The sequence below is a fragment of the Centropristis striata genome, chromosome 11 (assembly GCF_030273125.1).
Source record: "Centropristis striata isolate RG_2023a ecotype Rhode Island chromosome 11, C.striata_1.0, whole genome shotgun sequence".
NCBI lineage: Eukaryota > Metazoa > Chordata > Actinopteri > Perciformes > Serranidae > Centropristis > Centropristis striata.
The window spans coordinates 2,457,131-2,478,790 of NC_081527.1; the positions used below are offsets into that span (position 1 = coordinate 2,457,131).

Sequence of the window (21,660 nt, forward strand, 5' to 3'; positions counted from 1 at the left end):
TTTTGTTTCTCTTTTTTGGTCATTTTGTGTCTTTTTTAAGTCATTTTGTGTCTTTTTTAAGTCATTTTGTTTCCTTTTTTAAGTCATTTTGTTTCCTTTTTTGGTCATTTTGTGTCTTTTTTTGGTCATTTGTTTGTTTTTTGGTCATTTTATGTCTTTTTTAAGTCATTTTGTTTCTTTTTTTTGTCATTTTGTTTCTTTTTCGGTCTTTTTATGTCTTTTTTAAGTTATTTTGTGTCTTTTTTGGTCATTTTGTCATGCATGTTAAATTGGGGGTCGTGACTCAAAAAGGTTGAGAACTACTGGTGTAGAGAGAAAAACCTCTAATGAAGAAGTTCAGGGTGGATGGGGGGTAAACCACATATTTTCCATGTCAAGGCGCAAAAACAACATAAATGTAAACGTATGGTTTGAAAACATTTATTTGAATCCAGTTTGTTTGTTTTTAATCTTTGTTAAATTGCCTCTGATGCTGACGGCGACGTTTTATTTCTCTCACAGTGAAATCTGACAACAAGGACAAGCAGGAGAAGACGGACATCATGTCCACCAAGACGGACAAGATGGACGCCTTCGACAAGAAAGAGGAGCAGCAGAAGAAGGACGGCGGCGGGCCGGACAAGAACCAGAAGTCTGAGAAGATCCTGAAGGAAGAGGAGAAGATGGAGAAGAACAACAAGGCCAACGAGAAGGCGGAGAAGGTGGACAAACCGGAGAAAACCAACAAGGACGAGAAGAAAGAAGACGAGAAGAAACCCGGAGACAAGAAGGACGAGAAGGGAGGGAAAGGGACGGCCAAGTCCCCGACAGGCAGCAAGACCCTGCAGAGCCCTGACGGCAAGAGCAAGGTGGGTCCCACACACACACACACACACACACACACACTTCCTGGCGACAGATTGGTGAAACAGAAACAGCTTCGTCAGCCAAAGGTCAACGCTCTGAACTCTGCCACAGCTGGTGTGTCCAGAAACCAACAGCCTTAAAGTGTCCTTGAGCAAAACACACACACAGACACACACACACACACACACACACACACAGACACACACACACAGAAACACACACACACACACACTCACAGGGATGCTCAGGCTGATTGCAGAAATTACAGACTTCATCTTCCACTTCAGTTCAAGATGCTTCTGCTGCTTCTACAGGTCTCAGGTGTGTGTGTGTGTGTGTGTGTGTGTGTTCTTGGATTTCCTACGTAGTGAGGACCGGGACACGTTTTTAACCAACAGAGTGAGGACATTTTTGTAAAGTGAGGACCTTTCGCCTGGTCCTCACTTCTTTAAAGGCCCGTTATGCGGGTTCAGACTTTGTTTGGCGGTTAAGTACGGTGGCCCTGAAGTGCAAATCACAACAACAAATCAGAAAACTGTTGTGTTTTTCAATTTGTTGTTGTGATTTGCACTTGAGGGCCACCGTAGTTAAGGTTACAATTAGGTTTATTTTAGGGTTAGAGTTGGACATTTAGTTGTGGTGGTGACGGTTAGGTTAAGGGGCTGGGAACTCACTATTCCAATGAGGGTCCTCATAAATATAGAAGTACAAGAATGTGTGTGTGTGTGTGTGTGTGTGTGTGTGTGATCTTGTTCTTCCAACATAGTGAGGACCGGGACACGTTTTCAACCAACAGAGTGAGGACATTTCGGCCAGTCCTCACTTCTTTAAAGGCTCTTTTGAGTTCAAAGTTCAGACTTTGTTTTAAGGGTTAAAGGTTACATTAGGTTTATGTAAAAGTAACCATGTGTTAGGGTTAGGGTTGGGTATTTAGTTGTCATGGTGAAGGTTTAAAATTAAATGAATTAAAACTAAAACTAATAAAAGATTCAAAACTATTATAACCTTGCAAGCGAATTCACTATTCCAATGAGGGTCCTCACAAAGATAGAAGTACAAGAATGTGTGTGTGTATTCTTGTTCTTCCTACATAGTGAGGACCGGGACAAGTTTTTAACCTACAGAGTGAGGACATTTTTGTAAAGTGAGGACATTTCGGCCAATCCTCACTTCTTTAAAGGTTTGTTTGAGGGTTCAGGTTACAATTAGGTTCATGTTAGTGTTAGGGTTGGGCATTTAGCTGTGATGGTGAAGGTTAGGGTAAGGGCTAGGGTACTCAATATTCCAATGAGGGTCCTCACAAAGATAGAGGTACAAGGATAAGTGTGTGTGTGTGTGTGTGTGTGTGTGTGTGTGTGTGTGTGTGTGTGTCTTTGGGCCTGTTGATACCAGCATTTTAACGGTCTAAACTCGGTATAATTCATTTATTTGGATGAAGATGGTGGCAGCATGGAGCCGTAATGAGACATCTGGCCCCTGGGCTCAGACTGACAGGCTCCTCCACCTCGGCTCCACAGGAGCAAGACAAACAGTTGTTGTTTTGCTCTGTGGTTTGTTTTCCTCCCAATTTGTAGTCATTTTGTGTCCCTTTTTGGTTGTTTTTCTCCTTTTTCTGAGTCGTTGCGAGGCTCTTTCTGTCTCTTTGCAGTTGTTTTGCATCTCTGTGTCGTCTTTTGTGTCTCTTTTTATAGATATTTTGAGTCTTGTTATAGTTTCTTTCAGTCACTTTTTGGTTGTTTTGCTGCTTTTTCATAGTCGTTGTGAGTCTCTGCGGTTATTTTGCATCTCTTTGTAGTCTTTTGTGTCTCTTTGTAGTTTTTTGTGTCTCTTTTTATGGATATTTTGAGTCTTGTTATAGTCTCTTTGAGTCTCTCTTTGGTTGTTTTGACCCCATTTGTAGTCTTTTTGTGTCTCTTTGTCGTTATTTATTGTCCCTTTTTGGTTGTTTTTCTCCTCTTCATAGACTATTGTGAGTCTTATTGTCTCTTTGCAGTTGTTTTGGTCTGTTTTTGGCCTGTTTGTGTCTGTTTGTTGGATCAGTAGATTTGCTCACTGGGATCAATTCAATCAATCAATCTTTTGTGTCAAGTTCAATGTTAATGAATCTTGACATGCAAATTCCCAATGTTGCCCAACAGCAAACTGTTAAACTTTAAGAAATGGAAAGCCAGAGAGCCCAAAATGTAGAAAGATATACTAACTAGCTTATTAAGAAGAAATCTAAGAACTTTGTTTTCAACAATCTAATTTGTTCTCAAGTTCTATCTGAGGAAAAAACTTAAGAAAAAAGTTAAGAAAACAACTAAAGAAAAGATAAGAATTTCTCCATGAATACCAAGTCTTCTTAAATTTTGTCTTAAATGTAAAGTTAAGAAAAGAAGTGTCACTTCAGAAGCATTTTCTTCTTAAGAATGCTTTGTGAATCCGGTTTTTGTTTGTTGACAGTTATGAGACGGGAGTTGAGTACATATGTAATATGTTTGTGATTAACTTTATATGAACTCCCAACAGCGACAAAGTTAACCAGCGGGGAGAGATTTTTCCTCTCTTCAATAACTCTTTATTGAATTAAATTATGGAAAAAAACAGCCGTAAGTCAGTAAACAGCCAGAACAGAGAACAGACTGTTGTTGTTGTTGTTGTGACTGACTGGCAGGAAGCTTCACAACCACTTTGTTTTGACACTTTCTGTGCCTTTAGTGTGTGTTGAGAACTGCTAAATATTATGTTGTTTATTCTCTGTGGATCTGTGTGTGTGTGTGTGTGTGTGTGTGTGTGTGTGTGTGTGTGTGTGTGTGTGTGTGTGTGTGCGCGCGTGTGTGTGTGTGTGTGTATCTGAGAGCTGATTTTAGGGCTGGGCGATACACAAAAAAAAACTTGTTTTTATAAAAATCAGCAGCTGTGGTTGCCAGAACTTTACCGTAATAAATACGGTGCAACGAGAATAAAATCGTGAATATTTAAGAATAACAATATTCATGACTTTATTCTCATAATTAATTAAATCTATGACTTTATTCTATATGACTTAAGTAATTCAATATTTACGCCTTTATTCTCATTATTGATTAAATATTTACGAGTTTAATCTCGTATTTTTAAATGTTTTTTCTAAATGTGGCCCTAATACTCCATCATAACGTTTACATTTTGATACAAGTTTTTGTCCATATCGCCCAGCCGTACATGATTTCCATATCATATGCTATTTATGCTGCTTATTCCATCAGATTTGAGGCTTGTGATTTTATAATTTCCTGCTCATGAGCACTCTAAAGTAGCTACAAACTGCTACTTTAATTGTGGATTTTATTTTGTGATATGGTTGCTGGCTGTGCTGCCATACCATGCTGTCACTGCAATCATTGCAACCTCTGCTTTTTCTTTTTCTTTCTCTATCTTCCTCCTTTATTTTACTGTACGGTGGCTCCTTTAAATATCATTATCACCAGCCTGACGTGGGTTCAACCAAACCAAACTCAGCCAAATCCCGCCCATCCACCCTCTCCACCAATGGCGAGGCCAAACACCCCTCCCCCTCCACAGCCAATAAAAAAAGCCCCGTTCCCAAGGCGACCACGCCCACCGCGGCTAAGCGGCCGCCAACGGCAACAACCAAGGCTGCCAAGGTGAGTATAAACACACGGCAGAGATTCTTCTGAGCAGAATGGATGAATGTAAATGTGTAATTCAGTGAAGACAGACTGACGGAGCATCTTTGTGTTCTTGTGTTCTGGAAAAAACATTTAAAAGTCACATTCTGAAGACTGACCCCCCCATAATAACTCAGTGGTTACAGGAAGTAAAACATGTCGACATGATGGAATATATGACCGATATAATTACAGCTAAAAGTACCTGTTTTTATGAGAAGGCGGACCCCAGTTACCGATTATATCGCTTAAGACTCTTTTACACTATTATTATCTAAAACAGTGGTTCCCAACCTTTTTCTTGAGGTACCCACAGGTTACCACTAGGTGAGGTTACCACTAGGTGAGGTTACCACTAGGTGAGGTTACCGCTAGGTGAGGTTACCACTAGGTGAGGTTACCGCTCAGTGAGTTTACTGCTAGATGAGGTTGCCGCTAGGTGACCTTACGGGGAGGTGAGGTTACGGCGAGGTGAGGTTACCGCCAGGTGAGGTTACCACCAGGTGAGGTTACCGCTAGGTGAGGTTACCGCTAGGTGAGACTACCGTTAGGTGAGACTACCACTAGGTGAGGTTACCTTTAGGTGAGGTTACCGCTAGGTGAGGTTACCGCTAGGTGAGGTTACCTCTTGGTGAGGTTACCGCTAGATGAGGTTACCGCTAGGTGAGGTTACCTCTAGGTGAGGTTACCACTAGGTGAGGTTACTGCTAGGTGAGGTTACCGCTAGGTGAGGTTACCTCACCTAGGTGAGGTTGTGAGGTTACCTCTAGGTGAGGCAACCACTAGGTGAGGTTACCACTAGGTGAGGTTACCGCTAGGTGAGGTTACCGCTAGGTGAGGTTACCTCTAGGTGAGGTTACCGCTTGGTGAGGTTACCTCACCTAGGTGAGGTTGTGAGGTTACCACTAGGTGAGGCAACCACTAGGTGAGGTTACCGCTAGGTGAGGTTACCGCTAGGTGAGGTTACCTCTAGGTGAGGTTACCACTAGGGGAGGTTACCGCTAGGTGAGGTTACCTCTTGGTGAGGTTACCGCTAGGTGAGGTTACCGCTTGGTGAGGTTACCTCTAGGTGAGGCAACCACTAGGTGAGGTTACCGCTAGGTGAGGTTGCCGCTAGGTGAGGTTACCACTAGGTGAGGTTAGCGCTAGGTGAGGTTACCACTAGGTGAGGTTACCTGTGTAAACTGCAGGAAGGATGTTACAAATGTCCTTATTCTTGTGATATAGCCTTTATTTTTAAACTTTTCTATCGTGATTTTTCTATTTAAATAAATGAATAAATGTTTAATGTAGCCCTTATTTAGTTGTTTGTGTCCCACTAATGAATTAAATGCTGACTCATCTATATTTAACACATTAGATTTATTACATCCCTTAAAATCAAGAGGGCTTTGTGACCCCCCATGGATCTTTTGCGCCCCCCCCCTGGGGGGGTCGGGGCCCCCCTGTTGGGAATCACTGATCTAAAATATCCCTTTTTTTGTAATATAGAACCAGATAAAATATGTGCAATACCCTTTACAGTGCTATTTGTGTGACAGATGAGACCCAATCTCAAGATGTTTTGATTTGTTTTCCTTTGTGATGTTAATTGCCTGTTAATATGCATAAAGGCAATAAGTTAAAAAAATAAATAAATAAATAAATAAAAAAAGTCACATTCATCTCAGTGCGAATGCCCTTGTTCTTGTTTATTAAGAACTAGTGCAGTTCTGCTGGAGAATATCAGCTTGTGTTTTTATTCATTATTATGCGTCCAGCAGCCGTGTACAGGACGTCTTTACATCCTGTTAGATCTCTCCTGATTTAATAAAACGTTATCAGATCGATCTATTCAGCCTCTACTCAGTAATTGTTGTATTAATGATGTTCTCCTGTATGTAGGTAGCCTATTAAATGTTATATTAGTGATCATTGTGACATTGTTTATGGTTTAACCTCCATATTACTTACATGATAAATGAGATTAATTTCATCATTCAGTATTCCAGGTTTTCCTCAAATAACTTGTTTTTGATCATCATACATCCTAATTTTATGTTTTCATTTCTTACTTTTTGAATAAAAACCCTTGAAAGGAAAAATGGTTTAAATGATATGTAGTAATAAAAAAGATATTCAAATAATACTTGGACTATTCAGTCATAAAATGAATTGATTAAAAAATATAGAGCAAAGAAACACACAGCAGAATGAAATAGCATGAGAAACTATCATTTTGACCCATGTTGTGCATTAGAATGGCTGTAATTTGAGAAAGTGGTGACGAAAAATATGTGCTTCCGGTAGACACGCTTTTATTTTGAAAGGCTTCAAATTAACTTCCGATCCTCACAGTGCAGGTCTGCAGCCAGACTGTTTTTTTTTGTTTGGTTCCTATCTATTTTCTTGCGTTTTTTCACCTTATCCAGTTGAAATGGAAAGATATACATTTTTTTAAATCTTTTTAAGTGAACACATCAATACACATAAACATTTTCACAGTGTATACATAACATAAAGACCCAATAAAGAAACACGGGGAATGAAAAATGCGTGCTTCCAGTATGCTCGCTTTTATTTTGAAAATAAACTTCCGGTCCTGGCAGTGCAGGTCTGCAGCCAGACTCTCTTGAGAACATATGGTGCAAAATCTCTCCAATCAAACAAGAAATGAAAGGTTCCAATAAACTGTAATGTTGTTAATAATCTCTTGGATCAGGGTGATTATCAGTGGTGCAGTGGGCGGAGAACGGCTGCACCACCTGGACGCCCAGATCTAACCGGCTGCATTGTGTCGGCAATCAGCGGTTTATCCATTATGTGCAGGCCTGGCTCATCTCAAAGAAGCCCATTATTTACAATTATGTCCAAGTGTAATCACCGTAGCCTGGCGGAGCCGCTGGTGTCGGCAAGGAGGCTGGAATCACAGATGCAAATTGAGCGTAATGTGTCTCCAGTTGAACTGGAGTAGAGACAAGAGGAGAAAGGCCCGTTTGTTCCCACTGGTTTAGACTTTTGACCCATAATCTCTTACCTACTACAGCTTTAAAAGCTACTATACCTGCATGTTCCTGTATCTCTGACATCAGTGACCCACTGTTCCAGATGTCTTAATTGCGATGACTGAACTGTAAAAAATGTCTGTAGATTTTACGGTGAAAAACTGCTAAACCATGACAGTAGAAAACCTGAACTCGTATCCCTCATCTCTGTTTAGTTCAGTTTTCCTCTGCATTTTGTGTTTGTGTGAGTCTAATTCCTGTTATGTTAAGCGACTTTGAGTACCTTTAAAATCGCTATAAAAATGTAATGTATTATTATTATTCGAATTAGTAGTAGTGAAAGACCGTAAAATGATAAATGGGTTAATTCAGTTTCAGTAACAATGAAACACTGTAAATGTATATATCAGCCAAAACAGTGTTTTTTACAGTTTCTTTTTAGTTTTTTTAAATTCCATTAATCCACTGTAAAATATACTGGCATCGTGTTTGTAACCAGCCATCACTTTGCATTTGCATTTATGCAATTGTATTTATTTATTTTTTTTAATACTTTTTTTCCTCATTGTTAAATGTACTAAAGACCAGAAATATCCTGTAAAACTTAATGGTAAAATCTTTCATTCATGCGGAAGTACAGCGTTTCTTTTGATGGATTTTTTTTTTTAGGGTAAAATATGAAATAAAATGGCAATCTTGAACGTGAAATCAACAGTGCTAATATCATTTTACCGTAATATTAGAAAAAGTTGCACCATATTTATTACAGTAAAGTTCTGGCAACCACAGCTGCTGTTTTTTTTACCGTAAAAACAACTCCTCCTTTTAACAGTGTATATCTCCATCTACTGTTGACTATCATCCCTCTCTTCTCTTCCTGTTTGTCATGAGTCCGTCTGTCTGTTTCATCCTTTTGCTTATGTCACGGCTGTGTGTTCGGCCTCTCATATCACCAGAAAAACAGGATAACAACAACATTGTGCACACGGCATCCTCGAAAAACGGTCAAAACAAACACAAACACCCACAACTCAGCTGTCGTCTGTTGTGATTTCCAGACTCCAGAAAATGAGAAACGCCCACCTATGCCAAAGGCCACGCCCACACCGCGTGCGACCGCCAGTAAGAACGGCTCCCCTGCGACTGCTGCAAGTAAAACTGCCGGTATGTTAACACACACACACACACACACACACACACTTCCACAGCTTGTACAGTATCATGATTTGTGTTTGTAGTGGGGCAGCTTAGCTAGAAATTATCTAAGGATTGTGCATTTTATGATAAAAGCGTCAAATTTGGTACACTTGTAGCCAAAGACATATAGAACAAAATTAGATGTGGAGGCACGACGAATTTTCAATATGGCGGCCATTTTCAAGATGGCCGCCAGTGGCCGCCTGTTTTTAAATTAAATTTCACATTAACAATGGATAATAGGTGATAGAAACATAACATTTGGTACGATTATAGCCAGATAAATGGGGAACATGTAGAGGGATCAAGACTTTCAATATGGTGGCCGTTTTTCAAAAAACATTATCTATCTATAAACAGTTGTCACTGGTGGCCATCTTGAAAAATGGCTGCCATATTGAAAAGTGTCTATCCCTCCACATGTTTTTGGCTAAAACTGTTCCAAAATTGATGTTTCTATCACCTATTATCCATTGTTAATGTGAAATTGAATCTAAAAACAGTAAAAAAAATGGCGCCCATATTGCTAATTTGTCGTGCCTCCACATCTAATTTTTGTCATATTGTCTTGATCTCTCTACATGTTCCCCATGTTTTTGGCTATAACTGTACCAAATTTTTTTTGTTTTTATCACCTATTATCCATTGTTAATGTGGAATTTCATCTAAAAACATTGAAAAATGGGCGCCATATTGAAAATTTGTCGTGCCTCCACATCTAGTTTTTGTCACATTGAAAAGTCTTGATCTGTGACATTTAATCTAAAAACAGTCGTCACTGGTGGCCATCTTGAAAAATGGCTGCCATATTGAAAATTTGTCGTGCCTCCACATCTAATTTTTGTCATATTGAAAAGTCTTGATCCCAGTTCCCAGATGTTCCCAGTGTCTTTTGCTATAACTGTACCAAATTTGATGCTCCTATCAAATATTATCTATTGTTAATGTGGAACTTCATCTAAAAACAGTTGTTTCTGGCGGCCATCTTGAAAAATGGCCACCATATTAAAAAGTCTTGATCCCTCTACATGTTCCCCATGTTTTTGGCTATAACTGTACCAAAATCCATGTTTCTATCACCTATTATCCATTGTTCATGTGAAATTAAATCTAAAAACGGTGAAAGATGGCCACCATATTGAAAATTTGTTGTCCCTCCACATCTAATTTTTGCCATATTGAAAAGTTTTGATCCCTCTAAATGTTCCCCATGTCTTTGGCTATAACTGTACCAAATTTGATGCTCCTATCAAATATTATCTATTGTTAATGTGAAACTTCATCTAAAAACAGTTGTCACTGGCAAATTCATTCTAAAAACTGTGAAAAATGGACGCCATATTGAAAATTTCTCGTGCCTCCACATCTATTTTTTTTCCTTTGGTTACAAGTACACCAAATTTGACCCTTTCATCATAAAATGCACAATCCATCTGGTTATCTGCCCCACTATTTTATCTACAGTGTCTGCCTGCCCTGAACGCTGTTGTCTCAGACAGGATCGGCTTTGGTCAGTTTATTGTGTTGAAAGTGCAACATGACCTCCGCAGCAGGAGCTGAACTCTCTACAGTAGCTTGGAAATGACTCATAGTGTTATCTGGCTCCACTCCAGGCAACAGGCTAACCGAATTGCTGCCATATGTAACACTTTATCGCATTCAAGAGCTGGCTTTTGAAGACACCAGACTGTGTATTTTTATCCGCACATCACAAACAGTATCTCACCTCTCCCAGAGAGGAAGCTATGACTCAGTCGGAGCTATGTTAGTCAAACACACTGTCTGCTTTTTTGTGCACTTGAGCTCAGCATGAACATGATTCATTCACCCAGTTCACACTGATGGCTGTTATGTACTGCAAGGGGAATATTTCATTTTAGTTGCATGAGTGAACTTCATTACTTCTGTGGCCGCGCTGGCAGCAGTTTAGTTAGATTCTATAATGCTTCTGCCACGTGACAGCAGCATCACCTACAGCACGGCTTATCAACATGATGGACGCGCTGTCACACCTACAGAAACGATGCAATGACTCACTTCTGCTCAGACTGCAGGCAGGAAACACAGTCTTCAAGTCGCTGGACGGCCTTTTAATCCCCTGTATGATTCACATCAATCACAGATATCTGACTAATAATGTGTGAGCCGCCAACTGCAGGAGTTTGTTTGACAGGAAAGTAGATTTCAGAGATCCAGTAGTTAATGTCAGGGCAAAACCATGTTCAAAACACGGCCATTTTGGCAGGAAAATCCGGAGTATTGTTGTTGTTGTAGCATGACTGCTAGTTGGAATGTTGGGATGTCAGAACCAAAGTTATACTAGTTTTGGATTTTTCATTAGTTTTAGTTTTAATTTCGTTGTAAATTTTTTTTTTCAAATTCAGTTACTTTTAATTTGTTTTTAGAGTGAGTTTGCTAGTTTTAGATTAGTTTTTATTAGTTTTAGTGTTAGTTTTAGTTTTTTGTAATGGGCTATGTGTTTGGTGCATGATTCAAAGTGGTCTAATCAATTTTGCCTTTATTTCCTTTGGTTTATCCATCTTAGCCCCAATAAGGTTATTAACTCTTACAGTTCCATTGATATATAATTTTCATATTTCTTTCATTATTATTGGTCAGATTCAGTCAAATATACAAAATACAAAAAAAAACGAAATATCAATTTGTTGGTCATGAGTTGCCTTAAAAGGTGAAAAAAAAAAGTTAGTAATATTTTTTTTCTACATGTCCTAAAACCAGTCTGATGTCATGGGGTCCTGTTTGACCCCTGAGGACCATGGGTGCTATAAAATTGTATAAAACATGTAAAAATATATGAAGAAAGTTGAAATTTATATTATCTATAAAGGATGCAGAGGGGCACATATGCTGAGAATTTTATTTCATGAAAGTTAACCTTTATTAATGTTATGTTGAAAATGATTTGTGGTCAAAAAGGACCCGAGGAGGGTTAAATTGAATTTGTGCTGTCATGTGTCAGATAGTTGAAACGGACGGAAGGTGTGTGAGAATGTTTGTTGTAGCCTTTCGTCTCCTGAAATGCACTCTGAGCAATAATGGGCATAAAATGGGCAAAAAAAAAATCAATATGGCGGCCATTTTCAAGATGGCCGCCAGTGACCCCCTGTTTTTAGATTAAATTTTACGTTAACAATAGATAATAGGTGATAAAAACACAATATTTGGTACAATTATAGCCAGAGAATTGAGGAACAGACTTTTCAATATTGTGGCCATTTTTCAAAATATATTATATATCTATAAACAGTTGTCACTGGTGGCCATCTTGAAAAATGGCTGCCATATTTAAAATTTGTCGTGCCTCCACATCTAATTTTTGTCACATTGAAAAGTCTTGATCCCTCCACATGTTCCCCATGTTTTTGGCTGTAACTGTACCAAATGTGATACTCCTATCACATATTATCTATTGTTAATATGGAATTTCATCTAAAACAGTTGTCACTTTTCCAAGCAATTCTATGAAAGTTAACCTATATTAATGGTATGTTGAAAAGGATTTGGGGTCACAAAGGACCCCAGGAGGGTTAAATTGAATTGTGCTGTAATGTGTCAGATAGTTGAAACGGATGGAAGGTGTGTGAGAATGTTTGTTTTAGCGTTTCGTCTCCTGAAATGCTCTCTGAGCAATAATGGGCATAAAACCAACAGCCACATCTTGACCTAATCATATTATTTATTCTCCAGACATGGTGTAATCATGAATATTATTTCATGTAGTGAATAATTTCTCTCCTGTGAGGTGTGGACACTCTCAAAGTGCTACTAGTGTTTGTTTGTTTGTTTGTTTGTTTGTTTGTTTGTTTGTGTTTATGTGTTTGAGACAGACCGAAGTCATCACTGCTGCTTCTTTATCAGATATCTCATTGTTGGGATCACTTCCATTAGAGCTTCATTGTGTTGGTTGGGAGATATGAGAGCATCTCTAATGAGATCAACGAGCAGCATTATTCCCTCCTGATGCAATCTGCTGTTTTAAATACACTGTCATTTAGAATTTGGAGAATATTTATTCTTCTTTGTCTTACCGCCATTTTCTCCTCTTTTTAAAATCACTCTTCCCGACTCCTAACAGTTTTTTGCCCTCTTAAGGGCTACGATGCTTTGTGTATCACTTTTGGTTCTTACAAGGATCTAGTCTTACATGTAAGGGAAATTCTTAAAAAACTTCATAATTCGAAGCATTTCCTTGCTTGCTTGCTTTGCCTTGCCAGCACTAAATTTCAGACCGTAAAGTAAAATTTTTCCCCCATAAAGTCACACAGATACTTTCCAAAACACCATACTCACTTTGTGACAACTAGATTTTATCCTAATAAGAAGTAGACCAACCACAGTGAGGTGTGAGTGTCATGGGTCCCTCCAGTGTTTTAATGCTTTACATGCTGTGTTTCATCCTTATAGCAAACAAGAATGACAAGACTGAGAACAAGACAGGAGAGGCCAAGAAACCCAAGACTACAGGTAACAAACTGGGAGAAAAGCTTTCACAAGCCAAGTCCAGTTGGTTCGTCTGAATCAGAGTGAATTTACGAAATTACTTTAAAAAAGACACAAAATGACCAAAAAGACACAAAATGACAGAAAAAAACCCTAAATTACTTAAAAAAAGAACAAAATGACCAAAAAAGACACAGAATTACCAAAAAATGTCACAAAATTATTAAAAAAGACACAAAATCATCCCACAAAAGAGGTGAAAAGACTGTTGAAAAGGTTTTAACCACCAGAGTTCAATTAAAACAGACTAAACTTTGGGTTGTGAAAGCGCCCTAAGGGGAAAAAAACCCATAACAATATTTTTTTCAATATTCTTTCAGTATTATGGAATTCCAAATGTCATTAGAATAAAAGGGCAGTTTGCAGACCTCGGCCTTATCTCACAATGTTATCGGAGATGAAAACTGAATGGATCATACATGCTCTATTTTTCCTCCATGGCCCTGTTTCACATCCACAGTGACTCCTCACTTCTCCGTCCTGCAGCATAGACGTCATCACACGGTCCAATCAGAGCCGGAGCTGTCAGGGCCTCTCCCCATGGCTCTGTGAAACCGGCCTAACCTCTTATTTTCCTGTACGCAACACAACAGCAGTCAGCAGGGAAATGTTGTACACTCTCTGGCTGTCAGCGTCAAACTGTAATTTCTGTGCACTTCTCCACTCTCTGGGCAGATCTCTGTGTTGGATGTAGAGTCACCTCCTTCTCAAAGACATGCTGCTGCTCTTTCAGTCAGTGTGTCAGAGCAGTGGTGGACCCCCCTCACGCCTCCATGGCTGAGATAGAGCGCTAAAGTGCCTCTAGAGTGGTGGAAATGAGAGGAAGTGCCTTATTGGCTGCCCTTTACACAGAAAGAAATGATTGGGTACCCTCGAGGGCAGGGGTCTCAAATTCAAATTACCTGGGGGCCGATGGAGGCAGTATCAAAATGACCAAAAGAAGACACAAAATTACTGAAAAAATACACAAAATGACCAAATACGACCCAAAATTACAAAAAAGGACACAAAATAACTGAAAAAAACACTAAATTACTTTAAAAAGGCACAAAATGACGAAAAAAATACACAAAATGACAAAAAAATACACAGAATTACCAATAAAGACACAAAATTATTTAAAAAAGACACAAAAAGACACAAAAATATTTATAAAAGACACAAAAACACACAAAAACACACAAAAAGACCAAAAAAACTACCCAAAATTACAAAAAAGGACACAAAATAACTGAAAAAACACTAAATTACTTAAGAAAGACACAAAATTATTAAAAAAGACACAAACATATTTTTTTTAAAAGACACAAAATTAACAAAAAAAGTAATTAAAGGGACCTTCCACGCACAACACAGTACATATATTTTTTTGTTATATTTGAGAGAAAATAGACCGATATCCAACAACAACAGGATGTGTGTTTTGTATTTCCTGGTGCGCTGTCCCTTTAAATCCTGGTTCCTGTGTTTGTCCCTGCAGCCCGTCCTCGCCCGGCCTCCAACACGACCCCCGCCGCCTCCACCAACGGGGAGAACGCCCACCGCCGCCGTGTCATCACCAAGCCCCCGGTGCCCAAGCAGACCCCCATGGAGAAGAAGCCCCCGGTGCCCCGGGCCCCCCGCACCCCGAGGCCCCTCAACGCCCCCACCCCCGACCTGAAGAACGTCCGCTCCAAGATCGGATCCATCGACAACATCAAGTACCAGCCTGGAGGAGGGAAGGTAGGACAGGGAATAATTCATTAATATTAATATAGATATAGATTAATATTAATATTAATTAAACAACAGTTATCAAGCTCAAGGGTCCTGAGAGAAGCTGCAGGATGATTTTCTTATATCAGCGTATGAAGGTTACTTTGTAATTCAAGCAGCTGCTATAATAACGTGTTTTACTCCACACTGGGATCAGAATATATATATATATATATCTCAACATGATCTCACAGAAATCCGTGAAAAAGCCACGGATTTCGCTTAACTCAAAATCCGTGGAATAGCCACGGAATCGCTCAAATTTCCGTGAAACTGACACGGATTTCGCTACAATGCAAGTTAATGCCAGTCATATCCCGTGGCTATTCCAACATACAAAGTGATTATGTACATTCACTGAGTGAATATTTAGAAAATAAAACATATATTTCTGGCTAGAAATGTGATCAAAATCCATTTTTATGCAGAAACTAAGTCAAAATATTGATTTTTCACTAAAAATGAGAGAACTGTCCGCCATGTTTTTTGTTCTGACCGCCGGGACCTTGAAAGTCACGTGACTTGGAACAAACCAATAGGAACAAATATCCATGGAATAGCCACGGGATATGATGTCATTAACTTGTATTGTAGCGAAATCCGTGTCAGTTTCACGGAAATTTGAGCGGTTCCGTGGCTATTCCACGGATTTCTGTGAGACCAGGTTGATATATATATATATATATGGTCACTTAAATAAACAGTATTGTTGTTGTTATTGTTGTTTTCTGGCAAATTCTCTGAGAATAAAATGGCTTTTATTCTGAAGGAAATGATGATTGGTCTTGATGTGATGCAGGACTGATGAGGAAGTAATAGAGATGGAACAACAACAACAACAACAACAATAACAACAATGTGTCTGGAGCTGAAGACTCACTTACAGCTGCAGCTCTCTCCTCCTCTGTCTGTGTGTGTGTGTGTGTGTGTGTGTGTGTGTGTGTGGTTCAGGATATAATAGAGATGCTGGAGAACATAAAGAAGCCTGTAAACAATGTTTAAATTATCATGTGTAATGAGTCCAAGTGTTGTTTCTACACAATAACCATCACAGGAACTCCACACAACATATGGCCTTTATTATTTGTTTTATTATCTACTATTACTACTCTTATCTATTCTGCTTTAATGTGTTGATGTTATCATTTTTGAGAGGTGCAGAAGTATATGTATATATTTAGGTACATTTTCATCTTCTTTCCTTCACATACAGTCATGGAAAAAATGATTAAAGCACCTTGTTTTCTCTAATTTCTTGTTCATTTTAATGTCTGGTTCAACTAAAGGTTAATTTGTTTGGACAAATATGATGATAACAACAGAAATATCTGATAAGAGTTTAATTTAAGAGCTGATATCGAGACATTTAACATGGTTTTATTGATCATGATTTTGGTTTTTATCAAGAATGTTTCCATGATTGTAGATGTAAAAATGACAGAAAAAAATAACACAAAATTATTGAAATAAAAACAAATTGACCAAAAATAGATGTTAAAATGACCAAAAGACACAAAATGACAAAAGATAGATGCAAGAATGACCAAAAAATGACACAAAATTTTAAAATAAAAACAAATTCACCAAAAATAGATGTTAAAAATTACCAAAAAAGACACAAAATGACCAAAAGACACGAAATGACAAAAAACAAATGCAAAAATGACCAAAAAATTACAAAAAAATGTTGAAATAGAAACAAATTGACCAAAAATAGATGTTAAAATGATCAAAAAAGACACAAAATTACCAAAAATAGATGTTAAAATGATCAAAAAAGACACAAAATTACCAAAAATAGTTGTTAAAATGATCAAAAAAGACACAAAATTACCAAAAATAGTTGTTAAAATGATCAAAAAAGACACAAAATTACCAAAAACAGATGTTAAAAATGATCAAAAAAGACACAAAATGACCAAAAGACACAAAATGACAAAAAACAAATGCAAAAATGACCAAAAAATTACACAAAATAGTTGAAATAGAAACAAATTGACCAAAGATAGATGTTAAAATGATTAAAAAGGACACAAAATTACCAAAAAATACAGTCATGGAAAAATTATTAGACCACCTTGTTTTCTTCAGTTTCTTGTTCATTTTAATGTCTGGTACAACTAAACATGGTTTTGTTGATAATGATGTTGGTTATGATCAATAAAACCATGTTAAATGTCTAGATATCAGCTCTTAAATTAAACTCTTATCAGCTATTTTTGTTGTTATCAATATATTTGTCCAAACAAATGAACCTTTAGTCGAACCAGACATTAAAATGAACAAGAAACTGAAGAAAACAATGGTCTAATATTTTTTTTTCCATGACTGTATTTGTTTATTATCCATCTGTCATTTGATTGGCTCATAATTTTGTGTTTAATCTAATTGATTCTACACATTTCCCAGGTGATTTTTGATTTGAAAGTGTTCCGTCCAGTTTGTTTCTTTTTTTAACCCTGCTGTTATTCTCCATGTATTAATCATAATAATGCTTCCCGTGTCCCAACCTGCTCCTCCTCCTGCTCCTCCTCCTGCTCCTCCTCCTGCTCCTCCTCTATCTGTTGTGTTGTTGGTTGGAGGTTTATTGATCAGCTGATTGTCTCCTCAGGTCTCCTCCACCCCCAACAACAAGACTTCAGACTCCTCCACCCCCAAGACCAGAGTGAGTCCTCTCACACACACACATATATTGGTTTTCCTACATCATGGGGACTCCAGTTTTCATCCTCCCTTGTGGGGACCACCCTTTCTAGAGGTTGTACAGAGCTGAAAAAAATTGGGTAAACTTGCCACAGCTCAGTTAGCCTGAACACGCCTTTAAACTTCTGAAATGATGAAGTTATGTTTTAATCAGGCTTTATGGGGACATCCAGAAAAACCAGTAAACATGCTTTCAGGGTACATCATTTACATGAATTAGCATATTTCACACCTACTTTTACACAAACCAATGAAAATGTGATACTTTTCTAAGAAGCCAATTCTATAATTATGGAATTTGCAAAAATAGTAAAACTTCAATTCAAACCTTGAAGCACACATACACACACACACACACACACACACACACACACACACACATCTACATCTACAGTACAGTACAAATTGTGTGTAGAAGATTCTCAACGGCCACTTATCGGGTGAAGAACCGTATTTGGTTACTTCAGCAGATATCCAAAAATCCAAAAATATAAAAATATTTCGAGAAAAAAGTTGCAAATTTACTACATTAAAGTGGCAAATCTACAAGAAAAAAAGAAACAGATTTAAGAGATTTAAAGTGGCAAATCTGTGTGAAAAAAGTGGGAAAAAAAGCAACTTTTTTCTCGCAGATTCACCACTTTAAATCTCATAAATCTGCAAATTTTTTTCTCACCATTTATTTCTCAAAATATTATTCTCCTCTCCCGGGTCCTTATGTTGTTGTTTTTTTACACATTCTGGCTGTATGTAATATCCTCCAATATTCTCTAGGGTTGAAATTTGGAATTTGCAAGTATTTCAATGAGTGTCCTATTAAGGGTTAACAAGCCAGCCAGGTGTACCTAATAAAGTGGCCTTATGGTCTCCTGCTGCTGTAGTTGTGAGGTGTTCTGGTCCAGAGACGGTCTTCTTCTACCTTGGTGGTAACCATGGTGATCTGTTACTGTTGGACCAGTCTGGTCTCCCTCCTCTGACCTCTGACCTCTGACCTCTGACATCATCAAGGCTCTCTGGATATTTTCTCTGTAACTCACTTTAATCACCTTTCTTCATCATTCTGCTGCTCGCTTTGAAGAACTAAGAGCACTGAGCTGCTGCCGTGTGATTGGCTGATCAGATATGTGCATCAACGAGCTGTTGAACAGGTGTACCTAATAAAGTGGCTGGTGAGGGCATGTTACAATAGACAATAGTTCAGTTCCAGTAGTTGCAGAACTATACCTTAGACCAGCCTTTTCCTTCAGTTTGTTGTTCATTTTAATGCCTGGTACAACTAAAGGTTCATCTGTTTGGACAAATATAATGATAACAACAACAATATCTGATTAGAGTTTAATTTAAGAGCTGATATCTGGACATTTAACATGGCAGAGGACTTCTGATAAAAAGTAACAAAAAATATAGCAAACAGCATTAGTTACGTACATTCCTCACCAATACTGATCAACAGGTGAGCTGAAATAGAGATAAATAGAGAGGAAAACGTAGACGTTGATTGGAGGCTACCATTCTGTGTGTGTGTGTGTGTGTGTGTGTGTGTGTGTACTCATGCGTTAAGCGTACGTGTGCTAACTGCTCAGTGAGTCATCCTTAGCTGGTGCCACCTGCGTCATCAGGACATTTTCCTCCTGCAGACAGAAACAGAAAGACAGACAGAGTAGGTCTGATGTCTGCTGCAGGTTTCTTACAATAAACCACAGAGTTAATAACACAACATGATGTCACAGTAACAGTGATAGTTCTGGTTGAAACAGCTGTTCGCTGCATCAACGTGAGCCTGTTTGATTAAAAGTAGACATCAAGTTCCTTAGAGAACGAGCCGTTAGAACAGAGTTAGAACACTGTGTCAGAGATCTGCTCTTTCTGTTTTTACCTTCCACGTGTCCTGAAATGGTTCGACTCCTTTAAACTCTCTGACTCGATCCAACCAAGTCACATTATTGAGCCCTTTAATGACGTAGCTGTTGACAAGTCAATCAAATAACCACAAAGACACATAAAACATCTGCAGAGATACAAAAAAATGAGATGGAACACAACCAGAATAGTGCAGAAATTATTACATATAGCTGCAAAAGAACTACAAAGGGACTTAAGACTACTGCAAGGATGCAAATAATGAAATTAAAATAAACAATGATTTACAAAATAACTATGTTTAAATGCACAACAACTACAAAGAGACTATAACTCAAAACTGCAACTGCAAATATACATAAAACAACTGCAAAAATACAGAGAATGAGATAGAAAACAACCACAATGATACTCAAAATGACATATAGATGTAGAACAACTGCAAAAAGGCTCAAAACAACTACAAAGAGTCTAAATACAACTACAGAGACACATAAAACTACTGCAAACATACAAAAAATGAGAAATGAACAACTGCAAAACGGCTCAAAACAACTGCAATAAGATGCAGAATGTGTGTAAAGAGATGCAAAGCAACTACATAGAGATTAAAATCAACTGTAAAGACACTGAAATCAACTACAAAAAGGGGAAACGTAAGTACAAAGACATGCAAAAATAATATAAATGGCTCAAGACAAGTACAGCGAGATGCACAACAATGACTAAAAGATGCAAAATGAGAACAAAGAAACAACTTCTTGACTATCTGCAGCTGTAGTTTTAGAGAGCTGTAGGTGCAAAAGTGTTTTACAATAAAACGTGCGGAAACTGTAACAAACAACAATTTAAAATGTAAAAACACAAGCACTGGTCAATGGTCTCACACTGTAAAAAAAAAAAAAAACTGTTGTCCTTACGGTAAAAACCAGCAGCTGTGGTTGATTGCCATTTTATTCCATATTTTACCGTAAAAAATAAAACGTTTTTCCATCAAAAGAAACGCTGTTCTGCCATATAATTGACAAGAAAACACTTTATAAATGCTGCATAAATTAAAGATTTTACCATTAAATATTACAGTATATTTCTGTTAGAGATGTGGTGTTTAGTACATTTAACAGTGAGAAACATTTTTTACAAAAAAATAAATGCAAAAATGATGATTGTATATATTTATTACATAATATTTTTTGCTACAAACACGGTGCCAGAGTATTTTACAGTGAAGTAATGTATTTTTCAAAAAACATAAACAAAAAATGTAAAAAATACTGTTTTGGCATATATATACATTCACAGTGTTTCATTTTTATTGAAACTGAATTAACTCATTTATCATTTTACGTATTTTACTGTCATGGTTTTGCAGTTTTTCACCATAAAATCTACAGACATTTTTTTTTTACAGTGTGCAGGTTTTCCTTTTGATGTAACAATATTTGGAGTGAACAAGATAAAACCATGATCTTGGTTTTGTCTGTGTTTAAAACCACGTTAAGATAATATGAACGAGACTGAATAACATTAAAAGCAGCTTGTAAAAACTCAACAGTCTGAGTGAGCGAGGTTGAGCAGAATGTTGTTCTGTTGGTTTCTGCTATAAAAGTGATGAAGTGAAGCCTTCGCTGACTAACATCATGACTTGAGAGACTCTTGGCTCTTAATGCGACTGATATTCACCCTTCTGATTCATGCTCCACACCTCCTGCTGCCACAGCGATGCTCATTTATCTCCACACGGATCAAGTCTTTTTCATTCTTCTGCTCACATGATTGGTAGATTTTTTGTTTTTGTTGTGTTACGGGGTCCCTCTGAAACCCAGGAGGACTTAGTTTAGTAGATCATTAATTCGCTCATTCATGTAAACCAAGGATGGGCAACTTAAATGCTGCAGGAGGCCACAATGTTTCATGTTCACCACCACAGGGCCACAGGGTGCAGTAACTTAACATATTTTATGCTCAAATGCATGTATAACAGTATAAATAGGAATACAAAAGGATTGAAGCAAATAAAAAATAACCACTTACTTTTTTTTCAACCTGGTCTCACAGGAATCCGTGGAATAGCCACGGATTCACTCAAATTTCCGGATAACTGACACGGATTTCGCTACAATGCAAGTTAATGCCAGTCA

At 37.9% G+C, this 21,660-nt stretch overlaps 1 protein-coding gene across 1 annotated transcript in view; it reads left to right on the forward strand.

The window, feature by feature from the left end:
* map4l (microtubule associated protein 4 like) overlaps positions 1-21,660 on the forward strand; it is a 153,890-nt gene that overhangs the window by 116,121 nt on the left and 16,109 nt on the right. Inside the window, exons 6-10 of the mRNA XM_059344977.1 lie at positions 502-848; positions 8,542-8,647; positions 13,106-13,165; positions 14,682-14,923; positions 17,568-17,621. Of these exons, the coding sequence (XP_059200960.1) occupies positions 502-848; positions 8,542-8,647; positions 13,106-13,165; positions 14,682-14,923; positions 17,568-17,621 (809 nt within the window). The remainder of the gene's footprint in view (positions 1-501; positions 849-8,541; positions 8,648-13,105; positions 13,166-14,681; positions 14,924-17,567; positions 17,622-21,660) is intronic.